Below are 25,554 nucleotides of genomic sequence, written 5' to 3' on the forward strand. Positions count from 1 at the left end.
TGTTTGTCACTGAACAATTTATTAAGTTGCTAACAGAGAAAGGATGGGATAAGGGTTAATTTGGGGCTGTAGGGGCCAAGGGATGTGATTGGGCTCTGCAGGGTTAGGGCGCAGTGAGGACCAACTCCACTCCCAGCTGTGCCCAGCCCTGGGGTTTGCTCAGCTCCAGCCTTGCTCCCCTGACTGGGAGGGGACCAGCCCCTGCAGCAGAGCTGGGCCACACACCATCTCTCCTCCTCCCCACAGTAAAGCTCTGACTGTGGGCCCGGGCAGGGTGCCTGTGGCAGGTACAGGGAGCTCCACTGGCATAGACCCCACACTCATGCATGAGCAGCAGCATCCTGAACCTGGAAAGGGGAGGTCAGTGCTTTTTCCCAGCCCTCGGAGGCTACTGCAAAGGGAATCACAGCAGCAACAATGACACAGGAATGACAGAAACAGCTTAAAAAGAGGGCAAGGTGTTTGGCTCTGTGGCCCCAGCTACTTGGAGCTGGCTGTATGGCTTTCATCTGGGTGCTGCTCACCCCACGAGCTCAGTCCTGCTCAGGGCCAGGTGGCTCAGTGATGCGGATGTGGACAAAGAGCGAAGAGGGTGGGATTCTGGTGCCATCCTTTGAGAGGAGATGGATGTGCCGATATCCTGCAGGAAGGACAGCAAGGTTCTGGCTCCTCTCTAGTACCCAGCTGAGCCCCAGACATGCTTGCAGGGCTGTTCTGGGCAGCAGCCACTCACCAGGTTTGATGTTGGCAAATGGTAGGGTGAACTGACCCACAAAATCATTCCTGGAAGTCTTGTCATAATCCTCCACCACAAAGCGAATGAGGGCCAGCTCAGGCACGTGGATCTGAAACTGCAGTGTCTCATCCCAGTGGGGGTTAAACCCTGGGAAGAGAGAGCAGGTGCTGAGAGAGTGAAGGACAGCAGGGAGTGTGCCTGGGCACAGCAGGGCCGTGGTACTGCTGTGGGTCTCACCATTGTTCTCAATGTACTTGGTCTCCTGGTGTGCCTGGTCTGCAGGGACCCCGTAGATCTCCACACGCACCAGGGGGTCAATGATGGCTCCCTCCTTGCTGTTGGCCACTTTGGGCAGCTGCTGCCCGCTGATTACCTGCAAATCTGTCTTTTGTGAGGCTACTTGGCTCCAGCACACTGCCCAACAGTGTCCCCATCTGTCTGGGACCAACAGAGCCCCAGGACACTGTCTCAGCTTCCCCAGGGTCTCCACATTCCTGTACCTGGATTGTCAGGGTGATGGGGCCGGGGCCTTGCCGGCTGCTGGGGTCACTGGGGTTGAAGAGAGTCTCCTCATCCCTCATGAAGGGTGGTTTGAGCACGTAGCCACAGCAGCCATTCTGGCTGAAGAGCCCGTCACACAGGTCCATCTCCGTGCCAGCTGTCTGGAAGTTCAAGGCCACTGGAGGGAGGTGGCAGGGAAAAGGGTTCAGAACAGCTTGGAGATACCACACTGCTGAAAACCAGCCTGTCCCCACAGCCATAGAGATGTGGAGTTACATAAGGGAATAAGGTGATGATGTAGCTACCACACTCTGCTTTGAGCTGAAAACCAGCCTCTCCCCACAGCCATAGAGATGTGGAGTTACATAAGGGAATAAGGTGATGGTGTTTGAACATCCCCAGGGCAGTGCAAGAGCTGGCAACCCAACCTGGCTCCAGATGGGGAGTAGCTGGCACTAACACCGGTGTTGAGGGTGGCATTTAGCACAGGACTCAGGGCATGTCCCACAGCCCTGCTGCACCCCGCCGTACCGATCTGGCAGCCCACGTTCCACATCTCCTGGGGATTGTAGTTGGACGAGTCAGTCCTCATGCCGCTGGGGTAGATGCGTGTCAGCTGCCAGGCATTGTGGCGAACAAACTCATTTCCTGGGGATAGAGCAGGAGGCCCTCTTGTGGGGTCATTCTCTGGCTTGTACAGTCACCCACATGTTCTGTCCGTCCATCCATCCATCCATCCATCCATCCATCCATCCATCCATCCATCCATCCATCCTCTTATCTATCTATCTATCTATCTATCTATCTATCTATCTATCTATGCACCCATCCACCAGTTCTCATCCCTCTCTCTGCTCAGGAATCCAGGTGTCCTGCCTTGTTTTCTAAGCCAATAACCTCATCCCCTACCAGAGGCAAACCCCACAGAACAGCCCCACTGGACCCTGTTTCTCCCAGACAGGGAGGGAACCCCAGTGTCGGGAGGCTTTGGCGCTACCCATGAGGAAGCCGTCAGCCCCCTCTGCTCTGTCCCAGTCACCCGGTGCCACTGCCCCCCTCATCTCACCTTCATCCCGGATGAGCTTCCTGGCCTTGGCCTCAGAGAGGGAGGAGATCTCCGAGGGCCGGGAATGGCTGCGTGCCTCCTGGAAGCCCCGGAAGGGCACATTCTTGCAGTAGATGACACAATCGGACAATGCTTGTGCCAAGGTCTCCTTGTCCTTCTGCAAGGCAGAGCCATGTTGGGTCCCTCCTGATGGGAGCACTGTCCACCAGCACTCACCTGGGCCAGGGGCCCTAGAGCCAGGGCAGGTAAGAGCAGCCAGGGGTGTGCTGGTGGGTGGCAGCACCCCTGCTACGAGCAGTCTTCCTACAGAGCAAGCAGCAACCTCCAATATGTTGCCACCACAACAAAGAGAGGTCTGGCATGGCCAGGGGCAGAAAAGGCTGTCCTCCCTGCCTGGTGATGTCCCTGCAGTCTCTGTCTCTCCTCTAAGCAGTGAGATGTCACCTCAGCTCATAGCTGTGTCCAGGAGCTCAGCTCTCCCAGCTGGTCCCCAGCCTTTACCTGGCCACTTACCTTTGCTCTCCTCCTCTCCTCCTCTGCCTCTGCCCCATTGTCATCATCAGACACATCAGGTGCCTCATCCCCTGGCCCATCCAGCGTGTCCTCCAGCCGCCCAATCTTCTTGCCCTTCAGCAAGATCTTGTGCTTCAGCTCCTGTGGGGTGGGGGATAGAGAAGCACCTTGAGTTTCCCAGTGCCTCCATGGGCCTTGTGCCCTGAGGTCGTGCACTGCTGGAGGCCAGCACAACGAGCTCCCTTCAGCACTCAGAAGGGGAGGGGTAGGAGGGTTTTGTCCTGCTGTCTGATTCTGCAGGACATGGAGACACCCCTGGGGACAGCCTTGGCACTTCTGTGAACATGAGGACACAGTACCCATCCCCAGCGTCCTCAAATGCTCCAGTGGAGCAGGACCATGCTGGAACAGATTGGCCTATTCTCTGAACAGCAGATCCACCTCCTGACTGCACTCTCAGGCAGGACAGAGATGCCCTGCACAGCCATGCTCTGTCCATACCTCTGGGGATGGGAGCTGGGTGGGGACATGCCCATCGATGGGAGTGGTGAGGAGCTGTTCCCCCAGGATGTCCTTGAGCTGCTGGGCCAGCACCTCCTGCTGCTCCATGCTGCAGTGGTTCTCTAGGGACAGGATCACCGGGTAGTCCGAGGTCTGAGGAGCAACATGCACACCTGGAAATAAGCCTTGGTGGGGCTGGTGAGCTCTCACAAGGGCTTCATCCAGGCGTGATCAGTGCCAGGATGGAGCCCCTTGTGTCTGTTTGTCCTCTGAGACCTTCATACCCCTCCAATCCCCCAGTATCCCCCACATCCCATCTCATCCCTGCATCCCCAACAGTCCATGTCTGCATGAGCCCCCAACCCCTGGCACAGCACAGTGCAGGCTGTAGGTCAGACCCCCCAGTGCTATCCCCCAGAAAGTGACACAGCCACCCTTCTCCCCGCAGTGTGACCAGTCCTGCTGCACCACCAGGTGTGTGAGCCTCAGCAGCACTCCCCCTCCAGGACCCACCCCTGCCATGTATCCTCACCCACGGACCACCCCCGACCCCCAGCCCCTGGGAAGGGTGCCTTACCTTGAAGGCGTACTTCCCCAGGGTGTTCACCACCTCCCGGAAGGGGATCTTGGAGGTGAAGGTGTGGCCGTGGTACACCATGGGCTCCCCATTTGGCCCGTCCCAGCAATCCACCTCCAGGCACCGGCAGCCTCGTTTCAGAGCCCTGGGAGCGGGTTGTCATCCCTGGAACCCTGCACTCATCCAGGGCACCGGCTCCCTGCGCTCCCCTCTGCCCGTGGGTGTCACCCCTAAGGGACATGGGGACACCCACCAAGGGCGGGGATGCTGCTGCATGCAGGGCATGGCCAGAGGAGTGCTGGACTGCAGAGGAGCAAAGGAGCTTCTGAGGTTTGCCCTATGGAGCTGCTCAGGACATGACACTGGGGTGGGAGGGTGTGGGAGGGCAGCTGGAAGGGAGCAGTCCCTTTACCTGATGTAGCCCTCGATGCTGCTCTGGCCCCGGATCTGATCCTCTATCAGGTAGGTGTTGTGGGAGGAGGAGATGAAGTAGTGGCAGAGTGGCTGGCTCATGTCCTGCCACAGCCCCCGGTGCCGGGGGTTGAAGATGGAGCCCTCCAGGGAGCAGAGGTACATGAGGAACCCATCAGCACTCAGCACATGGCGGGCCCGGGCTGCAGGCACAGGGGGAGGTTCAGCGACAGCCAGGGACATGGAAGAGACAAAATGGGGGCAAACAGGGCTGCTGGAGGCTCCCAGAATCCCTAAACTGATGGCCACAGCTGCTGCCAGAGTCAGGCACAGAAAGATGCAGCAAGGCAGTAACTTTGGAAAGGTGGACAGTGGATCCCTAAGCTGGTGCTTGCACACCACGAGTGGTCAACCTTCTACACCAAAATGGTCAGGAACGGACCAAATAAAAGGGAACAGCACCCAGGTCACACCTTGGTGAATCTTCTGTTCACAGCAGGATGGGGCTGGGAATGATTCTGCCATGGGACTGTGAGTCTGTGACCCCTCCTTGCCCCCAAGCAGAGCACAGCTGATGTCTGAGCCAGCCCTCACCCGTCTCCGATGGTTCATATTTGTCAATGAGCTCCATGGCCAGCTCCTCTGTGCCCTCATCCTCCAGCTGCTCCTCCCGCAGGAAATCCGCCAGCTCCAGCAGTGTCAGCTTCTTTCCATCCTCAGAGTATTTCTGGAAGAGGCTCAGCACCTCCTCACGCTGCGTGAGAGCCTTGTAGAAGAGTACAAATTCCTCCCCTTCCAGAGTCCCCGACTCCGACTTGTCAGCATCCTGTTTGCAAGGGAGCTCCCTCAGCATCCAGATGGGGCACAACAGGGAGTCTTGGCCACCAAAGTGGCTGTGGGAGGATTCTCCCACCCCAAAGAGAGGGCGCAGAGACCCCACAACAGTGGCAGTGGCAGGCATTGATCAATGGGGGAATGTATGAATGGACAGACGGAGGGCTGGATGGATGGATGGATGGATGGATGGATGGATGGATGGATGGGACCAGATGTTTTGCAAGGAGGTGTTGTACAGCTTGTTCCAGCCCCTCCAGTCCCTCTCCAATCCCCCCAGGCTCTCAGGTGCAGTGCCTACCTGGAAGAGCCGCAGGGCATGATCCTCGTTCATGTCCACGTTCATCATCTTCAGGAGACGCTGCACCTCCTTGAAGTTCATGCGCCCATCCTTATTCTTGTCAGCTTTCTGGAACCAGTCACGAATCCATGTGCAGGAAAACAGGGCGAATGTTAAGGGAAAGGACCTTGGCTTTGAGAAAAGGGGCTGGGTAGTATCAGAGGGCATCTTTTCCTTTTCCTGTGCCCTGCACTGATGCAGGTGGTGAGACCCAGAACAGCTACACACACGCTGGGGTAAGGCTGAAGACACAGGGCCTGGGGGACGATCAGCAGCGGGTGTGGGGGGCAGCGTGGTGCTCTCAGGAAGGATATTGGTCTATCTTCTCCCTTTGGTCCATGGTGGTGGCCACCTCGATGAGCTGACGCAGGCCCTGTATCCAGCACTGTGCCTCCTCTGCCGAGCCAGCAACGAGGTCCAGGTTGCCACGACGGCCGTAGAAGACAATGGTGAAGCAGCGCTCAGGGGGGAACTCCTCAGCCACGCTCTGCAGCACCTCTGACTGGTGCCCTTCCCGCACCGTCTCCACATCGCTGATGGAGACTGGGGCAGAGGGAGGGGAGGCCTGTCTGTAGGAGACAAGGACCACAGGGCAAGGGGCACCGCCCGCAGACATACAGACATCTTCCAGCCATTCCTTCTTCCACTCCATCCACCCATCCATCCATCCATCCATCCATCCATCCATCCATCCATCCATCCATCCCTCCACTGAGCTAGTTATCTATCCATTAACCACTGAACTATCAAGTCAGCCAGTCATCCATCTGCCCCTCTGCCTGCTCACTCCTGCGCTGGCATTCCAGAGGTTCCATTTGTATCAGCTGCAATTTCTACTCAGCCCTTTTCACCCACGGGTCCTGCTGGGAGCAGGATGTTTCATGGAGAGGTGTGGGTGAAAAGAGATCACACGTGCATGCAGAGCCTTTCTTCAATCCCCCAGCACCCTTAGCAAGCATGGCCCAAGAATCTCCATACCTTCACACCCCTGTTCACTCTAAAACCTATTGATGGCCTCATGGCCCACACAGCAGCTGGTACTCACAGGCAGACTCAGTTTTGCCTGTCCTCTTGGACTGGTACCAGATGGTCATGCAGTCCTCCTGCAGCTTGAAGTAACGCTGCTTCTTCCAGCTCTTGGACTTGACTTTGCGCATCAGAGTCCCCTGCTGCATCTGCTCCAGCGTGCCCGTGAGCTGGATGCCTGGGGGCAGCACGGGCTGCGTCACTGAGGGTGGGGGTATCCAGGCACTGTGCCCTGGTACTTTGCTTCCTCTCACCTCTGGGGCCACACACGGTCCCTCAATCCGTGAGGGAGGAGGGACGAACCAGGAACAAACTCCCTTCACCACGAGAGGCGCACAGGGTAATTCCCCATCAACCCTTCCTATCCACCCTTGGGGCTTCCAAGCCCAAATCCCAATGTCCATGGTGGGGTAGGTATGCTTCTGAGTGCAGCAAGGTGAGCTCAGCCCAGAAGCCAGATTTGCCTCGGGATAAATCCAGATGGCCCAATGCCCTGCCCTGCACCCATCCTCCGCTGGGGCACTCACGGGCGTTGCACAGCAGCGATGCCATAGCTCTGCCTTCTCCACGCTGGCAGCTGCTGGGGAGAGAAGAGAGAAAGTGGCTGGGGGAAGCAAGGTCAGACCCTCATGCTGTGCCCAGCTCCTGCCGAGTGGGCTCCAGCCATACCCACGTGTGTGCGAGGTGTGTGTGCCCCTGCCCGCATATGAGCGCACCTGTGTCTGTCTCCTGCTGGGTCATTGCATTCCTTAAGTGTCGAGTTCACACTGCCATACTCATGAAATATTAATCTGTGTTACCGGGAAGCCGGAGCGCAAAAGGTGTTGGTGGAAAACAAAAAAACTTGCCAGCTCTGACAGCCCACAGCCCAGTGGGTACTAGAGCCCTGCTGCTCCCAGGTAAGAAGCAGCACCTGCAACCAGGAAAAACTGCTCTGGCAGCGCCCAAGAACACCCCCACCACCTAGGAAACAACCCCAACCTGCAAATATGAAATGAAGGGAGAGGCACAGCTGTGATAGCAAGGAAGAGCAATGACCCTGAACTCCTACAGCTTCTTCTCCCCAGGGAATACCAGCACCTCAGGCAGTGACTGCACCCACAGCTGTACAGGAGCACATGGCAGTGAGTGGGACTATAAATACTACTGGACAATGAGGCTTTGATTAGGCTGTTGAGACTTTAATTACGCTGACAAATCACTGGATGTGCCTGTCACCCAGGTGCTGGAGCTGGGCCCTGGAGGAGCGGATGCCACAGCTGGTGGGCTGGGGTTTGGGTGCAGGAGGGGTCCCAGGGTCCCTGGGAGCAAAGGGCTCTGTGCCAGGGTGCAGGGGTGGCAGCTGTGCCCTAGGTCCCTGACTCAGCACAGGCACTGGTCGTGCAGGGCTGGGAATAGCCGGTGCCGTCAGCGTGCAGGCAGCTGCCAAGCCCAGCTGCCAGACCCTTGTGGGCTCTCAGGACAGACAGCAGCCACCCCCTGCTCCGTGTGGCTCAGCAGGGCAGAACAGCACTGTCCAGGGCTGTGGCCCTGCTCTTGTGAGACACCCTAGTTGTGGAGCAAATTATGGCTATTTGGCTGTCCCCAGGGCACACAGGGATCATCTGTACACTCTTGGGGACCTCACGTGTTGCAGGAGACATGGAGTAGCTGGGGTGCCATCCCAAATGCCTTCCAGTAGTGCCCAGTGCTGCGGCTGTGCTTTCCCAACACTGGTCCTTCTTGCAAGGCTCAGGCTGCAAGGACTCCTGCAGTGCCTGTATTCCCCCTCATCCAGCCCACAGGGCACTCACCCACTGGCCCAGGACTTGGAGTGCCCACACCCAAAAGTGTGGGGTAGCCCAGTGCTCCTCTTGTGCCCTTCAGAGTCAGTGCTGGCTAGCACAGCTCCAGGAGTGCCCCACATCCACCCCCCACAGTGTGCTCTCAGCCCCTGCACCCCCCGGCCCTCAGGGAACCAGGGGAACAACCCCAGTCACCCCCCTGGCTGCACTCTCCTGCTTTCCAGCAGCACCCAGCCTGGCACAGCCTCCTCACAGGGCCATAGCTCCAGGTGCTCACCAGCCCTGCAGCCCCTGTGCCATAGCAGATGGGGAGATGGGCACGTCTTAGGGAAGCTGGGGCGGCACAGAACTGGAGAAGCAGGGAGACATGCTGGACTGGGACAAAGATGGGCTCAGTGCCACCAACAGTTCTGTCCTCTTGGCACCCTGCCATGCATGTGTACAAGGTAGCAGCATGCTAAGGGGCAGCTTGTAGTCCTTGGGCCCATTAACCACACTGAGAGTTCGGAGCTAAGTTCTCCCTCAGTGCCAGCCCTTCCAGGCTCCCAGCACGGCCCAAGTATTCCCAGTCCCAGTCATGGAGCAGTGCCTTCCCCACAAGTACAGCAAAGAAGGGATGTCCCCTTCCAAGCCAAGGAAGCACAAGGAAGGGCATGTGAGTGCCAGGACACATCTGTTCTGCTCTCTCCTGTTGTGTGGATGATCCTCATCTCTCCTGAGGATGCCATGAGCCCCTCACAGCCCGGCCCCTTGCAGGCCCCCTTGCCCCAGTGTGAATTACATTGCTAAGCCAAGCGGGAGGAGAGCCAGGGTATGGAGAAACCCAACCCGAGAGTTTCCCGCAGGGCAGCTGCCTGCTGCCAGAACAGCCCCAGCTACCCCAGCACACTCCGAGCCATCAGCGTCCCTCCTGGTGGTGACAGGCCCCAGCAGAGCTGGAGGGCCAGTGAGTGTGAGCGATCCCCAGCCGTTCCAGTGCAGAGTCGCCCGGCAGAATAAAAAGCCACCATACGGGTAAGGGTGCCAGAAGAGGGAAGGATGACCCCGCACCCCCCTTCAGGCACCCCCCGCACCTCGCTGCCCGGGTGCGCTTCCAACTGCCCTTGTCCTAGAGCTTTGCTCAGCCGGCAGCTGACGGGGGCAGAAGGGCTTGGAGGCGAAGCGGGGAAGATACAAGAGGCTCTGGGATGGGGCAGCAAACCCTAAGGAATTTGGAGCTCAGGGGACAAATCACACCTTACGGCAAAGGAGACAAACCCGCCGGCATTTCTGTCCCGCGCCACCCTAACGGTGCAGCCGCTGCGGGGCACCGCAGCCCGAGAGAGGGGGTCCCGGAACCTGGAGGTGGCAGCCCCGTACCCGCCGTCGCCCCCTCCCCTCGGCAGGACGCCCGCTCCGTACCCGCTCTCCGCCGCGCTCCGCCGGTGCTCCGCCGCCAGCCGCCGCTCGAGCCGGGGCTGCCCCCGCCCCCGCGGGCGCCCCCGGCCCCGCTCGCCCCGCAGCCGCTGCCGCTCAAGGTCGTTTCGGATTGAGGTCACGCCACTCCCGAGGCGGAGCGGGGGGGCAGGTAAAGAAGGCGGCGGAGGGGCCGGCAGCGTTGGGAGCACCCTGCGGCGCCCCTTGTTTGGGGTCGAGCCCCCATCCTTACCCTCCGGTTGAGCCTGTCTGTCCCCAGGGCCGCCTGCACCCATGGGGATCCAAGCTGGGGCAGCCTTAGGGCAGGCTGGGCTGGGGGCAGAGCGAGCTGAACTTTGGGGCGGCCGATGCTCTCGCAGACCGGGACGCCGGGCCGGTGCGGCAGCGGTTACAAAGACGTTTCAGGCACGCAACTGCTGTCACCCCGGCAGGCTCGCTGCCTTCCTGGAGGGCAGCATCCCCTCCACACGACCTGTCCCAGAAGAGATGCGGCGCCGCAGGGACGCAGCCAGCTCCCACTGGGAAAAGGCCACTCTTCCACGATCATGCCGCCAGGACGGCACATCCCGCCCTTCCTCCCATCTGCAATAAATCCCCACCGCGCCACTTGACCCCACTCCCCCCGAGAGACCAGACCAGGACCAATTTGTGCTGGCTGGGGTTTTATTATTTATTAATCGGAATTAAAAAAAAAAACAAACAAAAACCAATCAACCAAACAGAAGCATTTTCACACCCTGGCAAGGTCAGGGTGAAAAGGAGGGAAAAGGCAATGGTTATAAAACAGGAACCCGAGGGCAAGGAAGAGGCTGTGCTCTGCCCTTGTTATGCAAGGCTGTGAGAGGAGGAGGGAAGGGAAATGATGGGATTTAAGACACTGTTGGCACGACACTGCAGATGATCAGCAAAATGGGCTACTCGAAGAGGGGGGAGAAATTAAGTAGCTGCCCAGGCTTGCCTGCAGCCAAGAGCAGGCTTTGCTGCGGCAGAGCCTGGGAGCTCCTCCACTGCTTCGAGAGCCCGCTGCGGCTGCATTACCCCCGGCACAGGGGCGGCAGGTAAGTGGCTGCTGGTCCAGTTTAATTGCAGCAGGGCCGTGGCAGATGCCAAGGCAGGTTTCAAAGCTGAAATGGATGCACCTGGCTGGCAGAGAGGAGCGGGAGGGGGGGAAGGGAGGGGACAGGACTGAGAGGCGCCTGCGGGCAGCAGCGGGTGCAGGAGGCAGCATACCTGGAGCCTGCAGGCAGCAGAGCAGTTGGTGGCCTGACCACCACCTCAAGGCAGGTGCCCTCACACTGAGCTCCATGTGATAAGCCAGCCAGCAGCCTTCCCTGGTCTAGATGAGAGACCAGCACACATCAGCCTCTGGCCACTGGTCTGCTATGGGAGTGAACTATTTACAGCACAGGAGGCACAATCCTTCCCCAGAGCTCTGGGAAGCAACCTGATGACACACGGGTTCATTGCAAGTAATCCACCCCTCCTCTTGGGACAAGCACCGCAGTGGCTTGGCTGCAGCCACTTCCTCCACGCCAAAGGAAAGGAAGAGAAAAGCTCACTGTGACAGACAGATGCAGAGCCAGGAGCAAGGATGTGCTGGCAGGGAAAAAAGCTGTCCCTGGACTACCTGCAGCTGAGTAGCAGTATTAGGAGGGAATTAAACAACTGCATCAACTTTTATTCAATTCACTCATCTAAACAGACATGTAAACAAGAACTGACAAGGAACTGGAGGGATGTGGTGCACATACCCGCTGTTGTGCACCACTTGGGCAGAGGCTGAGTTTGCTGGAAGAGTGGACATCTGCACTACCCCCTGCCTGGAGGTGGGGGAACAGATGCCACCCAAGCCTCCTGGAGAGACTGGGATCTACACAGATTGTTTTTATTGATTTTTTTTTGAAGCTGTAGTATCAGCATTTGCTGGTGTTGGGATCCCCGGAGGCTTGCTGCACTCTACAGAGCAGCCCTTTGGCTGGGTGGGATGGTCCGACAGGCCAGCAGCCAGCTGGCGTGCCCAGTTTGTTGCAGAAGAGGTCACCTGTTCCTGGTTCTTTGTAAACCTGAGCTGTTTCTTCCCCAGTGCCCCACCTCCCCCAGCAGTCATTGCGGAGGAAGAGGGATGCCCCGTGGGTCAGTGACTTGACCCTCTTGCAGGTTCTTGACGAGCTGAGCCAGCCAGCGTTTTGTGGTGGTGTCATCCTTCAGGACCTGGGCGAAGGTGGTGTCCTTCAGCTGGTCAGGAAGGCACTGCCTGAGAGCTTCACGTGCCCTACATCAAGAGACAAGAAACGGGGCCCAACAAATAAACTCACAGGGGCAGGAGGGGAGCAAACCCCACTGGGCACACAGCGCTCCTTTGCCTGGAGGCCTCCCTGCTAGAGCCAGCCAAGGAAAGCACTGAGCAGCAGCACCGCAGCAGGTGGCACTCAGCAGCCAGCACAGCTCCCACCCCTCACACCAAACCCCGCCAAGCAGCCCCTGCACCCCGACACCCAGCAGCAAAGTGATGCAATGCTAGGAGAGACTGAGGCAACAAATACACTCCCAGAAGCTTTGGGCAGAGCTACTGGTTAGCAGGAGATCAGTTTGTATTCTCTCAACTGAATTTCATCTACTGCTAACAGCCTGTCTTGATGTGGAAGAGGCAGAGTATAGTGTACCTTCCACTTCAGGCCCTCCTTTGTATCTTGTTCAAGCTACATATGAGCTCAGGCATAGTAACCTGTTACACAAATGGAATTTACACAATACCCCAACAGTGACTGTTTGTCCCATGCACCATAAAAGCTCCTGTGACTAGCACGTAAAAAATCAAAGCAAAAACCCCACCCATGTTCCACACTGAACTAAAGCTGACAGACCAGGAAACTTGATTCCCCCCAGGTGGGCACTGTGGAGGAGAACTGAAGAACTGTGCGTCCAAGGGCACGGAGAAGCCCTTTCCCAAACTCCTAAAATGTTTACCTGGGGTTATCGGAAAGGCGAAGGTAGCAGCGGACCACGTGCTTCAGCAGCCGTGCCGACGGCTCCTTGGAGAGCTGCAGGACCATTTTACCCTGTTTGACAGAGGCCAGCGCCACCAGTTAAAGTCTTTAAAAGAACAGCTTCACAATCAACAGAGACTGGGAAAGATCATTAGATCACTTACTCTGGGTTCCCACGCAGCACAGACTATTACCTTTTTCTAGATACCCCTGCAGGAAGCCTGGTGCTGCTTGCCAAGATGCGTTTGAAAACAGCAGCTTGCCATGACTTGGAAAGGGTTCTCCCAGCAGCTCGAAGAAAGCTCATCTCATTTCTGTTTAATTTTTACCTCCTAGGACTACCTAGCAACTCTGTGAGATTAAAGAGACCCTGGGGTTTCCCCCTCATGGAAGACAGACACATTCCAAACATTTTGATGAGCTCAGGCTAAGTGACACCATGAGGTGTGGTCCCAAGCTCTGCAACACCCCCTGTTCTCATATGCATTCCCTTCATTTCAACATCCTTTTAAGACAATAGCAATACCCTGGAAAGCCAGGCCATAGGACTGGGCTCATCCACATGTGTAGTAAGCTCCTTATCTGGTCTTAGCATGTATCCAAGCAGTGTATTTTTTCCTTCTGCTACATCTCTCATGAAGCTGTTCCAGGGAAGGAAGGCATGGACACATCTTCTTCTCTGTTTCTCACACCAAGTAGGACTTTCCACATGGCTGCACCTTTGAACATGCCCAGCTGAGCAAACAGTGTGGATGCCTTCACACACCTGCTCTGAAGAATTTAAGACTGCAGGCTTATATTTAGGAGTCAATCACATCTGCCCAACCAGTTGTTTTCTTTCCTGTAAACTACATTAGCTAGCACTAACCATTTTCCCCATTAGCCAAATTCACCGGTATTTGGATATCCTGGCTGTTAGCAATTAGCAGGTCCCCCTCATCTGCCCTTTTGCAAGCTTCCTGCTCTTAGCAATTCCCCAGGATTATCTATTATTTCTTCAAAGTAGCCACAAGCTCCTCAAAGAGCTCCTGGATAGAAAATACTAACTTGCTCTTTTAAAAGCATGTAAGACTTGTGTGACATCTTACTCAGTCATTAGCAGACATGGAAGTAAATCATCACCCTCATTAGACAGGAGTACACTATCCTGCCTTTTGGAATAGACAGTGAGAAGTCTGTTAACATTTTCATCTTTCTCTCTTGCACTATGGAATATTGATCCTCCCAGTGATTCACTCAGTGGTGGGACTACACAGGCTAATACAGCTTTACACACCCACATCCTTCTGTGTTCAAGGAAGAATTCATGTCTGGAAATGGCATGGTCTCCTTCTCCCCCCCTACCCCAGAGTTTCTAACGGCATCCTTCACTTTTCCCCTGAGTCACAGGTACTTTCATCAAAGCTAATCTTCTTGAAGGCAAAAATCACATCACATTGGATGCTAGGGACATCAGCTCAAAATCATTCATATTTTGCTGTTTGTGGGTGAATAGGAGGCAATGTTTTCTTTACATTTGCAAAAACAGACAAGTAAATATTCCTAATGAAAATATTAACATTTAGTCACGGAACCAGCATTGTGAAGTGCCTAACTTACTGCTACATTTTCTTCTCCTGAAACCACCCTTTAAAAAGCAAACAAACAAACACAAAAAAGCATATAGGCAATACCTATTCCAGGGTAGATTTGTATTCCCCTTGACAAACTCAAAGTTCAAGCTGGGGCTATTACTCCTCAGATGAACAAATTTTAAGTACCCAAATTCGTCCTTTTACAGGGATTACAGAATGGACAGAACTTGTTTGCTCTCTCTCTATTCCAACACAAAAATTAGAGCATATGCAGCAGCTGGTGGGAACCAGATTCAGAAAGGAAAAAAATGAGCGTGACATTCCAGGCAGCAAACAGGAAACCCAGGAAACCCCTTGGCCAAAGACAATGTGGGTACAAAAAGTTTCCATGGGTTCAAGGTGTGGATGGGATAAACACTGGGGATTACTACATGGAAACTCCACAAGTGGCCCCAGAAATCCAAAGCTGAAAGTAGCTGGTAGCTATGAAGTTACGATGACAAGTACGATATGTACTTGCCCTGCTCTTTCAACATGTTGTGAGAGACAGGGATGGGACATAGATCCATGACCCAAACTGTGTGATCATTCTTACATAAAATTAAATCAATTCACGTCCCACCTAGAAATGGAAACACAACTCTGGAAAATATTTTTCTTCTCTGAAGAGGTTTACCTGTTTTTGTCTTGGGGACTTAATATGTCACAACTAATATGTGTTCTCTTGACATGCAAACCAGAAGTATACAAAGGAAACATGGAAGCAGAGCTACAGTGCCACAAGCAATTAGCCCAAGAATTATTTGCCTCCCTCATCCTGTGCTCCAGCCAGACAGCAGTAAAGTAGTTGCTGAAGAGGCTGGCTGCTATAGCATATTTTTTTATTTTTTCTATATAAACACTTCAAAAACAAATAATCTTACCAGTATCATGGCAACGTGGGAAAACCGCTCATAAGTCTGACAGATATATGCCAGCCCTGTGTCATCCAGGAGGATTTTCTGAAGAATAAACGTAGCAACCTAGAATGGGGGAAAGCAGAAAACAAAGCATATAAACAACTTATCTACCCTGAAAAGGGACAGCCTTTGTGTGGTGCTCTTTTCCAGTCAGCCCCAGAGTTGAAAAGTCTTCCAGCAGGCAGCAAATGCTTTACTCAGTGAAAGTTAGAAGCCAAAATGAAATGCAGGACAGTACACAATGCCTGGCATCTCTGGCTAAAGCAAAGAGATTGACACAAATCAGAGTGTACAAGATGACAGGATTCAGATTGCATAAGATGCCAACTACTGGCAGCCTCAGGTCATAGTATGTGTGGTTTTTGAGGATGTAAAAACTCCACCCAGACTTGTCCCAGCATTTGCAACAGCAGAGAAGCCAGCTCTGCAGGGCACTGGCTGCCTGGTCAGTCAGAGATGAACAAGGAAGTGTCTTTATTAAAACAAAAAAAAGGTACCGTTTTGGAGAGCTCACTGCCAGACTCCATAATACGTAAGCACAGCGGGATAATTTCTGTTGTCAATAAGAAATTTATCACTTCTTGCTCGTCAGTTTTCACCAAGGCCCCTTGAAGTAAAAACAAAATCCAAAATCAGTAAATGATGAACTATTTCAAAACTTACACCTTTCAAGAAGGGCCTGTGCTCTGCCCTCCCCAGAAACCATTCAGTCTGAATGCCAAGCAGAGAACTGTCATCCTAGACATGTTGCAGCACATGGCTGGAGAAAAAATTATTTTGGCAGGGTAAAAGTAATCAGTGTAAAAGTAATGTGTTTGGGGGTTATTTTTTGCAAAGGGGATGCACTCTTGGCTCTGCCTCTGTAGTAACACAAAAGAATCACGGCACCCACAGAAACCTCTGGGAGGAAGAAATCCATTTTAAAACTCTTTATGCATTGAGAGAAAAACTGTTTGGGCAGAAAGAAGAAAGTAGAAAAAACAAAAACAAACAAAAAACCAGGATAAGGGGAAGACAGGGAAAATACACCCAAGCCAATCAATGACAGAAACCCAGAGAAAGCCCAGCGTGCACCCACCTATCCCAGTGCCTAGCTGGGAGGGCTGAGAGTGAAGGTACAACAAGCATGCAGGTACTTGTACTCAAAGAAACGTATTTTTGGGAATGCATTTAGACTTTGGCGGGTTTTTTATAAGTGAAAAGGAAGAGGAGTCTGCCTTCACAACAGCAAAGGAGCAGCTCTTTCTCTTACTGCTACAGAACCTGGAAAATCCCAATAACAAGAGACCTCTGAGTTTGGCCATGCAGGTCTCTATGCCCACAGCATGAGCTGCTCTAGCTCAGTGACAGCTCAGTGCCCCAGTGTTCCTCTGGCTGCTCACCAATGACTCCCAGGCTCGTGAGCCGCAGGTACTCAAACGGACGAGTCTTGCTGACCGTGTGCAGGAAGGGGTACAGGAAGAGAGGAATATGAGCTGCCAGAAAAGCTGATCTGCAGGAAAGACAGAACACACAGTGTCAACAACAAGGGAAACGAAGCGAGCACACAATCTGGCATTACCACACAGAGCCTCACACTATTCCTGGAAACCCCATTGTTACTGCTCCTCAAAAGTGGGTAACAATTATCTGATGGGAAGGCAGGAAGCAAATCCTGCACTGGGCACAGCACAAAACCTAACACCTGATCTGTCAATTACCTGCATTCCTGCCTCAGCTGACCTCGAACTGAGCACACCCTGTTGTTTTTATTACCTCCTCCTCCTCCACCCAGACTCTCTGTTTTGTACATTCACTACTGCATTTCACCCTGCAGGTTCCCAACGGCAAGGATTGTCAGGCACAATGCTTGTGAAAAGTACTTCTCAGAAACACAGACTAGCTGAGCTTTAGGCATCACCAGACTTTAAATGTGCACAAACACCTTTCCCCAAGAGTCCTCACACTGCCTTCTGGCATCAGTGAAAAATTAAAATTGCAGGTAGAATGCTGGAGATTGCTCTGCTAACAGATGGAAGGTCTCTTGCACAATCATACAAAATACTTCTTCCATTTTCAGTTTTCGAACTTTACATGTAAAGTTGAGTAATGTAAAACTACCCTATTTCTTTGGATACCAAAGAGGGGGGGGTTGCTGTTTAACACTGCTTTGCAGCAGCTCAAAATCAACTTCAGCTATGCTGCTGCTCAGCAGTAATAGAAGAACATCGTGGATCTCTGGGTAGTTTCCTTCTGAGTTTTAGCTACTGATTTTGGCTGAACCAACATCATATTTTTCCCTACTGACATGGACTGGGCACAGACTGAGCAAACATAAAGTCAGACACTGGCTGCAGACTCAAAAAATGGCTCTGCTATTGCTCCCTTGCCTCACACTTGCCTGGGAAAGACAGTCCTGTTCATTCCACCCGTTCAACAGCTGCTCTAAAAAACTGTAAGCTGAAATTTAAGGAGTTATTTTTTGACTTCACAGAATAGTCAGAGTTGGAAGAGATCCACAAGGATCATGGAGTCCAGCTCTTAAGTGAATGGCCCATATGGGGATAGAATCCATAACCTTGGTATTATTGATACTGTGCTCTAACCAAGATCCTTGCCTAAATAATTGTAAGCTCAAGGATCCTTGCACACAGTACCCAACACAAAGGTACCCTTAGCTCTGGCTGACCTCCCAGAAGCTGCCACAAAAAAATGTTCTGAGAATTTGCAAGATCTCAGGACGATCCAGGGAATGCAATGCATTTAGGACCATAAAGCTGTCATCCCGATAATCCATGCAAACAAGTAAAAGCAGCAGGCAGTTGCCCATCTTTCAGCTCTGTTGTCTGTTTCGCTTCTCTCAAGTGAAAAAAAGAAAGGAACTAAAGTGCTTCTAAAGTCAAACAGATGGGCTGAGACGTCCATATCAACACCTCAGAAAACACACAACTTGGAAACACCTACCTTGTTTCAGGGTGTGATGCAACACACTGTAGTAGAGCTAAAGCATTGCAGACTCTGTTGGACTGATGGGCTGTCAAAGTCGGAGGGTTGATTGATGGATAAATATTTACAATTTCCTAAAAATTAACAGAGAGTGGAAAGTTAAAAGAGAAAAATATCAGAAAGCTACACCAAAGCACTTGACTTGCAAGGAAGTGCAGTGACAGCAGATAACAGTCTGCTTTCACCAAGTTACTTTCAAGTTACATGGCAGCAACCCTGCTGCTCAGGCAAGGGCAGAGCTGGGTCAGAGTCAATTTGACATGGAGTCACAGGAGTGCATTCAAACCTTCATCTGCTCCCCCCACCACATGATCCAACAAAGACCATACTCCCACGCAATGGCAATAAGGAATCCCACCAGTTCCTCCCCAGACCCACCTGATGGATGCACAAGCTCTGCAACACGTTGATGCTGCAGCACAGAACAAAGACCCAGGCAGCTGACCCACCTGAAGGAGTGCTGCGATGGTGCCAAACGAGTGCCACAGCATTGGGGCGAGGTCAGGCACGGACTCGCGCTTCTTGCTCAGCTCCAGCAGTGCATTCTCCCGTGTCTCGGGGCTCGACAGCTCATTGATCCATTGGTAGATCTTTTCACGGTCAACCTGAGCCAGTGCTGTTGGCACAGGCTGGGAGGAGACAGGAAAGCTTCAGTCCAAACATTTTATGCAGTTCTCACCCAAACCGTTGCCACAATCTGACAGAAAAAGAAACTCCTGACTGAGAGGGCAGGACCTAAAGCCCTATTAAGATGTCCTGGACATGGATCCATCCCTTCCTTAGATTAGTCTTACTATTTCACCTATTTGAAATTCTAAGGCTTTATTTCCTGGCCTGACTTGTTACAACAAGCAGTACTTTGTAACTTCATTCAGCACTGAGAGCCAAGGTGCTGCCCATCTGTGCAGCAGAGCTCCTGGGGAGCCACACACACTTCAGCCAGCTCCAACGTGCTCCACCTGGATTTGGCATGCATTTATTTCATGCTTCAAGTGCAAGATTCCACAGAGTCAGAGTAAGGCAGAGGTTACCTTTTTCTCTCCACAAACACCCATGATATTGGAAACTGCCAATGAGATTCACCCAATGCACATGAGAAAAATATTCATACGAACACTAGAAACATTTTCACTGCTTCAGCATCAGCGTGACACTGGCTACAGCCAGTAACAGCTGCTGTTACCAATGGCTTGTATTGATACCAGGTACATTGTTCACATGCACAGAGCTAAAAGGGAATTTTTCAAGAATGACCTTGTGCAAGATCTCAGGATTATTTGATTTCTGTACAAAATAAGCCCAGAGAAAGGTAGATCTGTACTCCTGGGCAAAACACATTTTCTACTACTGAGGGGAAATCCAAATTTTGCTTCTGCCTCTCTTGAAACATCAGGGAAAGAAGAGAATCAAGATAAAAAAGTTCTTAATACAAAAAAAAAGAGGAAGAAGAGGGAAAAGAAGGACTGTATCATAATTTCTGTGGGGAAGGCAAGGCACAAGTCTTTCACTGAAACTTTGTCTCCTGCCTCTGCTGGCACAAACAGCACTTGGTGCAAACAAATGCTCTGCAGGTTTCCTAAGGAGACAGTTTGGTGACTCAGATACAAAATTTTTAGGAAGACAAAAACCATCACTAAAACCTCCTTTGTGAACACTTCCAAAAGCCAGGTCAGAACCTTTTCAAACACTGCTGCAGTGGTTATGATTGAAGCCAAGCACAGCCCTGTTGGTACTTCTGCTCCTGAGCCAGCCCCACCAGCAAGCAGCTCTGCATCCCGCTGTGCACGGTGATCCCAGCTGGGAACAGGACTGTGTTTCTTTATTTTGTAACCCAAACTGAAACTCTTCATGTGCTCCCCACAACAGCTGCAAGCAGAGCCTGTACAACACTGAGAGCAGCATTATCACCAAGCTGCTCACCACACAGGAAAACACAGGGGAGCTCAGGAACTGAAAGTGGCTGCGGCAAAACCTGAAGCCACATGGCAGAGGCAGTCCCAGAAGGGATGCAGGAGGGATGGAGAGAGACTTCTCAACCTTTGCCAGACACCAACAGCTTTCTTTCTCTGTGTCTGCAAAGGTTTCCCTCCTCAGTTTATCCCCATTTCATTTCCACAGTCACGTCCAAAGACATTCTTCCCCAGCTGTGGGATTTCCCTCTCCTCCAGCCAGCTGTTGTATAATTTAACTTAAATGTTCATACATAAGCCAGTGTGGTGTTATCAGTCTCTGTACTCTCAGCTAAAACCAGCTGGTTTTAGCTGTTCATATTTCCTCCTGTCCTCTTTTTTCTCACTGTCATGGCTTAGGGATGGTAATCTTCAATTTAGTATTCCCACTGAAACCACTCCAAACCACTTGTCGCTCACTCCCTCCCTCCTTTCCCCTCCCAGTCCCCCTACTCCAAGCTGGAAAGGGGAATTGGAGGCACAAAAGGTAAAGACCACAGGTTGAGATAGCAACAATTTACTAGGAACAGCAATGAGATAAGAAAACTAACTAATATTAGTGACAGAGGGTACAAGAAAAGAAACCCCCCCCTACAACACCCAACTGCTTCCTGGGCCACACTGGCCCAAACTCAAATCAAGTCCTTCCTCCCTCTCTGAAAAATGATGTGAGGTGGTACAGAATAATCTCTGGGGCCTAGCTATGCTCCTTCCCATCTAATGCAAAAATTAACTCTGTTCTGGTCAGAACCAGGACACTCACCTACTCAATTTGCAATTTTTTCCCCAAAATCTCAAATCAAATTATTGATCCTGCCAAGTTTCTTGTGCCCCTATAACCATGAGTGCAATTGCAATGCTAACTTCTACACAGAAACTCAAAAAGAGAGGGAGAATGAAGAGAGCTCATTTGTTTTTATGTGGGATGGAGGGTTGACAAGCAGTGTAGCAATAATGTTGTTATAATTGTGTTATCTAAAGCTTCCATCTGTTTTTCTAGACTCACTGGAAGTTTCAGTTCCTGTAAGCTTAAATACATCGACCCCTTAAAAGCACAATCATGTGCTTGTGATCCCTAGAGAACACTAAGTAGATTTTCCACACAATTAAGTTTATGATGTCCAATATCTGCCTTAGCCAGAACAAACTGTTTTTCATAGGCTCTACAGTTGCTCTTTTAGTTTTAGTTTATATGGAAAGACATGGTTTTTTTCCTATTTCCCTATTTCATTATTGTTTCTTCTTCTCTCTCGAAGACCCAAAATTCTGGGGAACCCTGAGGGCCACACAAATCCTGCAAGCTCCAGGACAGAACCCCACCAGGCAGACTTTCTTTTGTGCAAAGGGAAAGCAAAATTTATCAACAGCATTAGATCAGGAAAAACCCTGTAACACCTTTTCTCCTTCTTGGGGAAAAGACATCTCTAACACTCACATAACAAACTGATTTAGGCAAAAGGTTTCCTCTTCCTAATTGAGCAGTTGCTGCTAGGCACACTGGCAGAAGTCCTGGTCAGTCAAAGCTGGACAATGACGAACTGGATACCGTGTTTTTTAAACCATTTTGATAGCCCATCAGTTCAGAAACAGCAAAAATGAACTCTGAGCTTCCACAGCAGTGAATTATGTGATTCTAGCAGGGCTTTCAATGCCCTACAGCAAATTACAGGTGCCTTTAGTGGTTCCAGGCTGTCCTCAGCACCCTGTGATGCCTTTGGGCCGGACACCTGAGGCCAGCTCTGCCACCAGCATCACTGTGTGAAGATCACTGCTCTAGCTCAGCACAGCTTTATCACAGCAGTGCTCACAATCCCAAAGGATCCTCAGCCAGCTCCTGACCTTACTAAGAGGTGACTTTATTTACCCCAGGCCCTGAGCACATCTCCGGAGCCAAACACCCTTCCCTGTCACCTCCAGTCTAAGCTCACTGACTGTGGTAGGAAGCATTTCAATACACAACTACCAGCTAGCATAAACTGTGCATAAATTACATATAAATTCAAGTGAGTCCTAAAATAAAGTTGCTCTCTATTCTGAAATAATTTTTTTTTTGTTTAAATTGTCTTTAAAAATGAGAGGTAACTAGAACACAGACAGAGGATTAATGGTGGATACACATAAAGGGAGTCCTTCATGCATTTCAACAAACATTTAGGAATTACAGTGCTATAAAAATGTAAATGCTGATTAAGAGAGTTTACCTGATCTGGCACACCCTTCCATGCTCTGGAGAACAGTACTTCAAATCAGAAGTTTCTGACAGCACTCCAAGAACCAGTTAAAGTCACAAGCATTTAAATGAAGAGGAGAAACTTAAAAGTTCTCTAACTCCTGTTCATCAGAACTTTACTTACTCATTAGCTCGGCAGTCCAACCAGACCCTTGATCTAAGTTCATCTGAAAGAGCTCTAACTGCTGGTTTTGCAGTGCACCTCCCACACACAGCCTCCACCAGCTCTAGGAAGCCTTACACATGCCATGAACGAGCATTTGGAGGGAAGAAAACCAAAACACAAACCCAATCACGTGGCATATACAGAGCAATAACCACATCCTTCAAACTCAGCTTCCATTTCTGAACCCGCCCAGGCACTGCTCCACCCCTGCCAGCCTGAACACCGGGCACCACATCCAACCCTGGCAGCTTCCCGAGGGAAGAGGCCAGCACCAGCCATGGCCGGTACCGCACTGCAAGGGGGCAAAGGGGGAGCAGGAGCAGGCAGCACCGCCGCCCTGAGGGGCTTCTCACTATCTGCTCTTTCCCTCTGCAGCCAGGGCCAGCAGTGGAACGGCTCCCCAGAGGGCACAGGAGTGGCTGGGCACGCAGGAGCTGTCACAGATAAGTGTTTTAAGGTCACTTAAAGAAGATCGAGTTTGAATCTTTTGCTTCAGCGAGAGGGTCTTCCTTATTCCTTTTTATCCTACCTTTGCTTGTCCTTATTTTTTCTTCCTTGCTCTTCCCCCTCCACACACATTCTGTGGATATTTTTTTTGGATTTATTTTGGTTGTAGATTAATTAATTCTAGACTTTTGCTTGCTTTTCCTCTAAGTCCTTTTTAAAAAGTAGAGCAAACCTTATCAACAAAATTCGTCACGCTTCTGCTTCTGTATTAAACCTGCTTTTGCTGCCACCTTTACTAGTGGTTCTTAGAGGTCCCTTAAACCAGCGACTGGCTGCAGGAGGCATCCATCCCGGGGCAGGGAGGGAGCGGGGCAGCCGGGGGAAGGAGGGGAGGCCCCGGCGAGGCACACGAGGCAGAGCCGGGTCACCCGGCAGGGCAGCCCGCCGGGCCGCGGCAGCGCCCGCACGGCCGGCACGGAGCGGCGGCTGCGAACGGACCCCGCCGGGGAGGCCGAGGGCACAGCTCACTCACCGGGGCCCCGCCACCCCGCGGCCTCACCCTCCCCACGAGCGGCCACAAGCGCCCGCGCTCCCGCATCCCCAGCGGCGCCCCGGCGGGGCGCGGAGCTCACCGCGGCCGTGGCCAGGCTGTGCATGGTGGGTCGGGGGAGCGGAGCGCCGCCGCCTCAGGCCGCGCTCACCGCCATACCCGCCGCCAGCGGAGCGGGGCCAGGCCCGGGGAGAGCCCGGAGCGCGGGCAGGCCCGGCCGGGAGCGGCGGCGCTTCCCGGCAGCGCCTCCCGGGCCGCTCCATTCATTCCTTCTGCTTTACCGGGAGCACGCCTCGCCGTGCCTCGCGGGACGCTCCGCCCGGGCCGAGACCCCCGGCCCGGCCCTGCCCGGTGCCCGCGGGCCCCGCGCCGGCAGGACCAGCTCGTTTTCTCTCTTTGGAGACTTCCTCCCAAACTTTGTTTCCCGTGCCATACTGGCTGTCCTCGGGCACTTTTTCCCCCCCTTTACCTTAAATCCATTGAAGTTAAGGGGTTTTAAGGAGTTCCGTGTCTGGAGTTGTGTCTGCTCGCTTTTCAGCAGCAAGGAATTGATGCGCTGCTGCTCGTACTGGGTGAGATTTTATTAATCTAAGTTTCCTTCGCTGCTGCCCAGCTCTTCCTTACTGTGCTTAAAAACAGTGAAGCGGTTCTACCAAACTTCTGCGGAAGGTTCAAGCCATGCTTCCGTCTTCCTTTAGCCATTATTTGGCCTGCCAAGTTACACATTTCTCCTTTTTAACAGGTTTTTAAGGTGGAGCACACTTACTGTTAGCTCCTTTCTGTGAGAAAGCATGGCTCTGTTAAAGGTGCACGGACCTGTCCGGATGCGCAGCATGCAAACTGGGATTACAAAATGGAAAGAAGGGAGCTTTGAAATTGTGGAGAAGGACAACAAAGTGAATCTAGTAGTTCACTACAATGTTGGAGGAATTCCAACGACGTTTCAGGTATGCCAGACATTAAGGCTTTTGTTTTAACAGTGCATGGATTGTGCTCTCTTGTGAACAGCTGTCCTCTTCAAGGCTCTTAAGTGTCCTGCAGACTTCCCTCTGTCACTGTTTCTTGTTCCTGGTTTCCTGAACACTAATCCCTTTGTACAACTCTCCAGTAAATTATTTACACGTATTGTTAAAGGATCTACCAAGGCTGGCATTGAGATACCACTGAATGAGAAGAAGCAAAAAAGCAGAGAAAAGTTAGAGAAGTGTAGAGCATCGTGGCTCATGTTTTGGATATTTGGAACCTGTAACCTTTCTCTTACTGGCACATTTGTGCTCTCTAGAGGAGAAGATCCTGACCATTTCATACTAGCTGTTTCCCCAGCTGAAGGGTAATGATGTTACTACACCTGTAGCCTATTGCAAGACTTTGCTGAACATCACTTGTTACAGTTTTAGTTTTAAATGCAGATCGCTGTTAAAGAGTCTCTTGAGATATTCAGCCAAAATTTTTCTCATTCTCCAGTTGTTTTCAGGTCAGTCTTCCTAGATTTTCTGCACAATGCAGAAGATTTCTGCCCCAAATCAAAAGCAGAGTGCTTTTTCTATAAGAAATACATACTTGTTTTAGAAGTATGCAAATGACACAAGAGCAGTTGGAGGAAAACAAATCCCATCTTCTTTAGCAACTTTGCAACAGCATAAACTGATCTGTATGTTGGTTTCAGCTTTTCATGCCACTGTTGTTTTTTGTCAGTAATGTTCACCTGGCTGTTCTCTGAGCCATTTATTTCTGTGTGCAGATGCTATGGAAAAAAGTTAATTTCTTTTTGAAAGGTTAAGTTTTTGCTGCCTTAGTGTGCCAAAAAGTCTCAGCAAAGAGTCAGGTAGCTGGTGTTGCCTGGAAATCAGGGCTCTTAGGAAACTGTTAGCTATGGATTGTTCCCACCTGTGTTACTGTAGACTTGGAAAGAGTCTGTGCCTTCCCACGTGTGCTGCTGTGGCTGCAGGTTTGGTTTAATCCCCTGCTGGACCGTGTTGCTCCTGAGGAGAGCAGTCTTGTC

The 25,554-nt window shown here is 52.0% G+C and overlaps 3 protein-coding genes across 15 annotated transcripts in view; 1 reads left to right on the forward strand and 2 right to left on the reverse strand.

Annotated features, from left to right (window-relative positions):
* Positions 1 to 4: 4 nt before the first annotated feature.
* On the reverse strand, positions 5 to 10,209 carry PLCD4 (phospholipase C delta 4). 10 transcript variants are annotated; one of them, XM_039697424.1, is made up of 16 exons: positions 9,691 to 9,744; positions 7,033 to 7,085; positions 6,525 to 6,683; positions 5,794 to 6,022; positions 5,441 to 5,570; positions 4,900 to 5,131; positions 4,307 to 4,508; positions 3,895 to 4,039; positions 3,318 to 3,470; positions 2,817 to 2,957; positions 2,304 to 2,460; positions 1,769 to 1,885; positions 1,237 to 1,415; positions 974 to 1,109; positions 734 to 883; positions 5 to 640 (listed from the first exon to the last, which is right to left on the reverse strand). In XM_039697424.1, the coding sequence occupies exons 2-16, from the start codon at positions 7,055 to 7,057 to the stop codon at positions 534 to 536; spliced, it is 2,262 nt and encodes a 753-aa protein (XP_039553358.1). In that variant the 5' UTR covers positions 7,058 to 7,085; positions 9,691 to 9,744; the 3' UTR covers positions 5 to 533. The 10 variants fall into 10 exon arrangements, with proteins under 10 accessions (XP_039553358.1, XP_039553349.1, XP_039553339.1 ...); XM_039697415.1 differs by having other exon boundaries at positions 5 to 347; positions 525 to 640; positions 734 to 1,109; XM_039697405.1 differs by having other exon boundaries at positions 5 to 391; positions 525 to 640; positions 734 to 1,109.
* A 1,142-nt stretch (positions 10,210 to 11,351) lies between these two features.
* Positions 11,352 to 23,736, reverse strand: CNOT9 (CCR4-NOT transcription complex subunit 9). 3 transcript variants are annotated; one of them, XM_039697857.1, is made up of 8 exons: positions 23,635 to 23,736; positions 18,660 to 18,839; positions 18,169 to 18,284; positions 16,608 to 16,717; positions 15,723 to 15,832; positions 15,190 to 15,288; positions 12,673 to 12,764; positions 11,352 to 11,977 (listed from the first exon to the last, which is right to left on the reverse strand). In XM_039697857.1, exons 1-8 carry the CDS (start codon positions 23,656 to 23,658, stop codon positions 11,809 to 11,811), a joined length of 900 nt encoding a protein of 299 aa, XP_039553791.1. In that variant the 5' UTR covers positions 23,659 to 23,736; the 3' UTR covers positions 11,352 to 11,808. The 3 variants fall into 3 exon arrangements, with proteins under 3 accessions (XP_039553791.1, XP_039553784.1, XP_039553802.1); XM_039697850.1 differs by having other exon boundaries at positions 11,352 to 11,983; XM_039697868.1 differs by lacking the exon at positions 23,635 to 23,736 and adding an exon at positions 22,514 to 22,825 and having other exon boundaries at positions 11,352 to 11,983.
* USP37 (ubiquitin specific peptidase 37) overlaps positions 22,992 to 25,554 on the forward strand; it is a 35,154-nt gene continuing 32,591 nt past the window's right edge. Inside the window, exons 1-2 of one of the 2 annotated variants that reach the window (XM_039697288.1) lie at positions 22,992 to 23,012; positions 24,295 to 24,499. In XM_039697288.1, coding sequence (XP_039553222.1) covers positions 24,344 to 24,499 — 156 coding nt within the window. In that variant the 5' untranslated portion in view covers positions 22,992 to 23,012; positions 24,295 to 24,343. Of the gene's footprint in view, positions 23,013 to 23,734; positions 24,125 to 24,294; positions 24,500 to 25,554 lie in introns of those variants that run through there. The other variant, XM_039697280.1, reaches the window with a different exon arrangement.

This window comes from Passer montanus, unplaced genomic scaffold (genome assembly GCF_014805655.1).
Source record: "Passer montanus isolate IOZ18808 unplaced genomic scaffold, ASM1480565v1 scaffold1, whole genome shotgun sequence".
Classification (NCBI taxonomy): Eukaryota; Metazoa; Chordata; class Aves; order Passeriformes; family Passeridae; genus Passer; species Passer montanus.

Excerpts from the sequence above, each read along its gene's own strand:
- PLCD4 (XM_039697394.1), bottom strand. The coding sequence starts at position 7,057 with ATGGCATCGCTGCTGTGCAACGCCC. Across the intron at positions 4,509-4,899 it reads ATATGAACCATCGGAGACGG|CCCGGGCCCGCCATGTGCTG; the intron begins GTGAGGGCTGGC and ends CTGTGCCTGCAG. Across the intron at positions 2,461-2,816 it reads AGGAGAGGAGGAGAGCAAAG|AAGGACAAGGAGACCTTGGC; the intron begins GTAAGTGGCCAG and ends TCTGCCTTGCAG.
- CNOT9 (XM_039697850.1), bottom strand. The coding sequence starts at position 23,658 with ATGCACAGCCTGGCCACGGCCGCG. Across the intron at positions 18,285-18,659 it reads CCATCGCAGCACTCCTTCAG|GAAATTGTAAATATTTATCC; the intron begins GTGGGTCAGCTG and ends GTTAATTTTTAG. Across the intron at positions 12,765-15,189 it reads CCCACGTTGCCATGATACTG|GGTAAAATGGTCCTGCAGCT; the intron begins GTAAGATTATTT and ends TCTGTCAAACAG.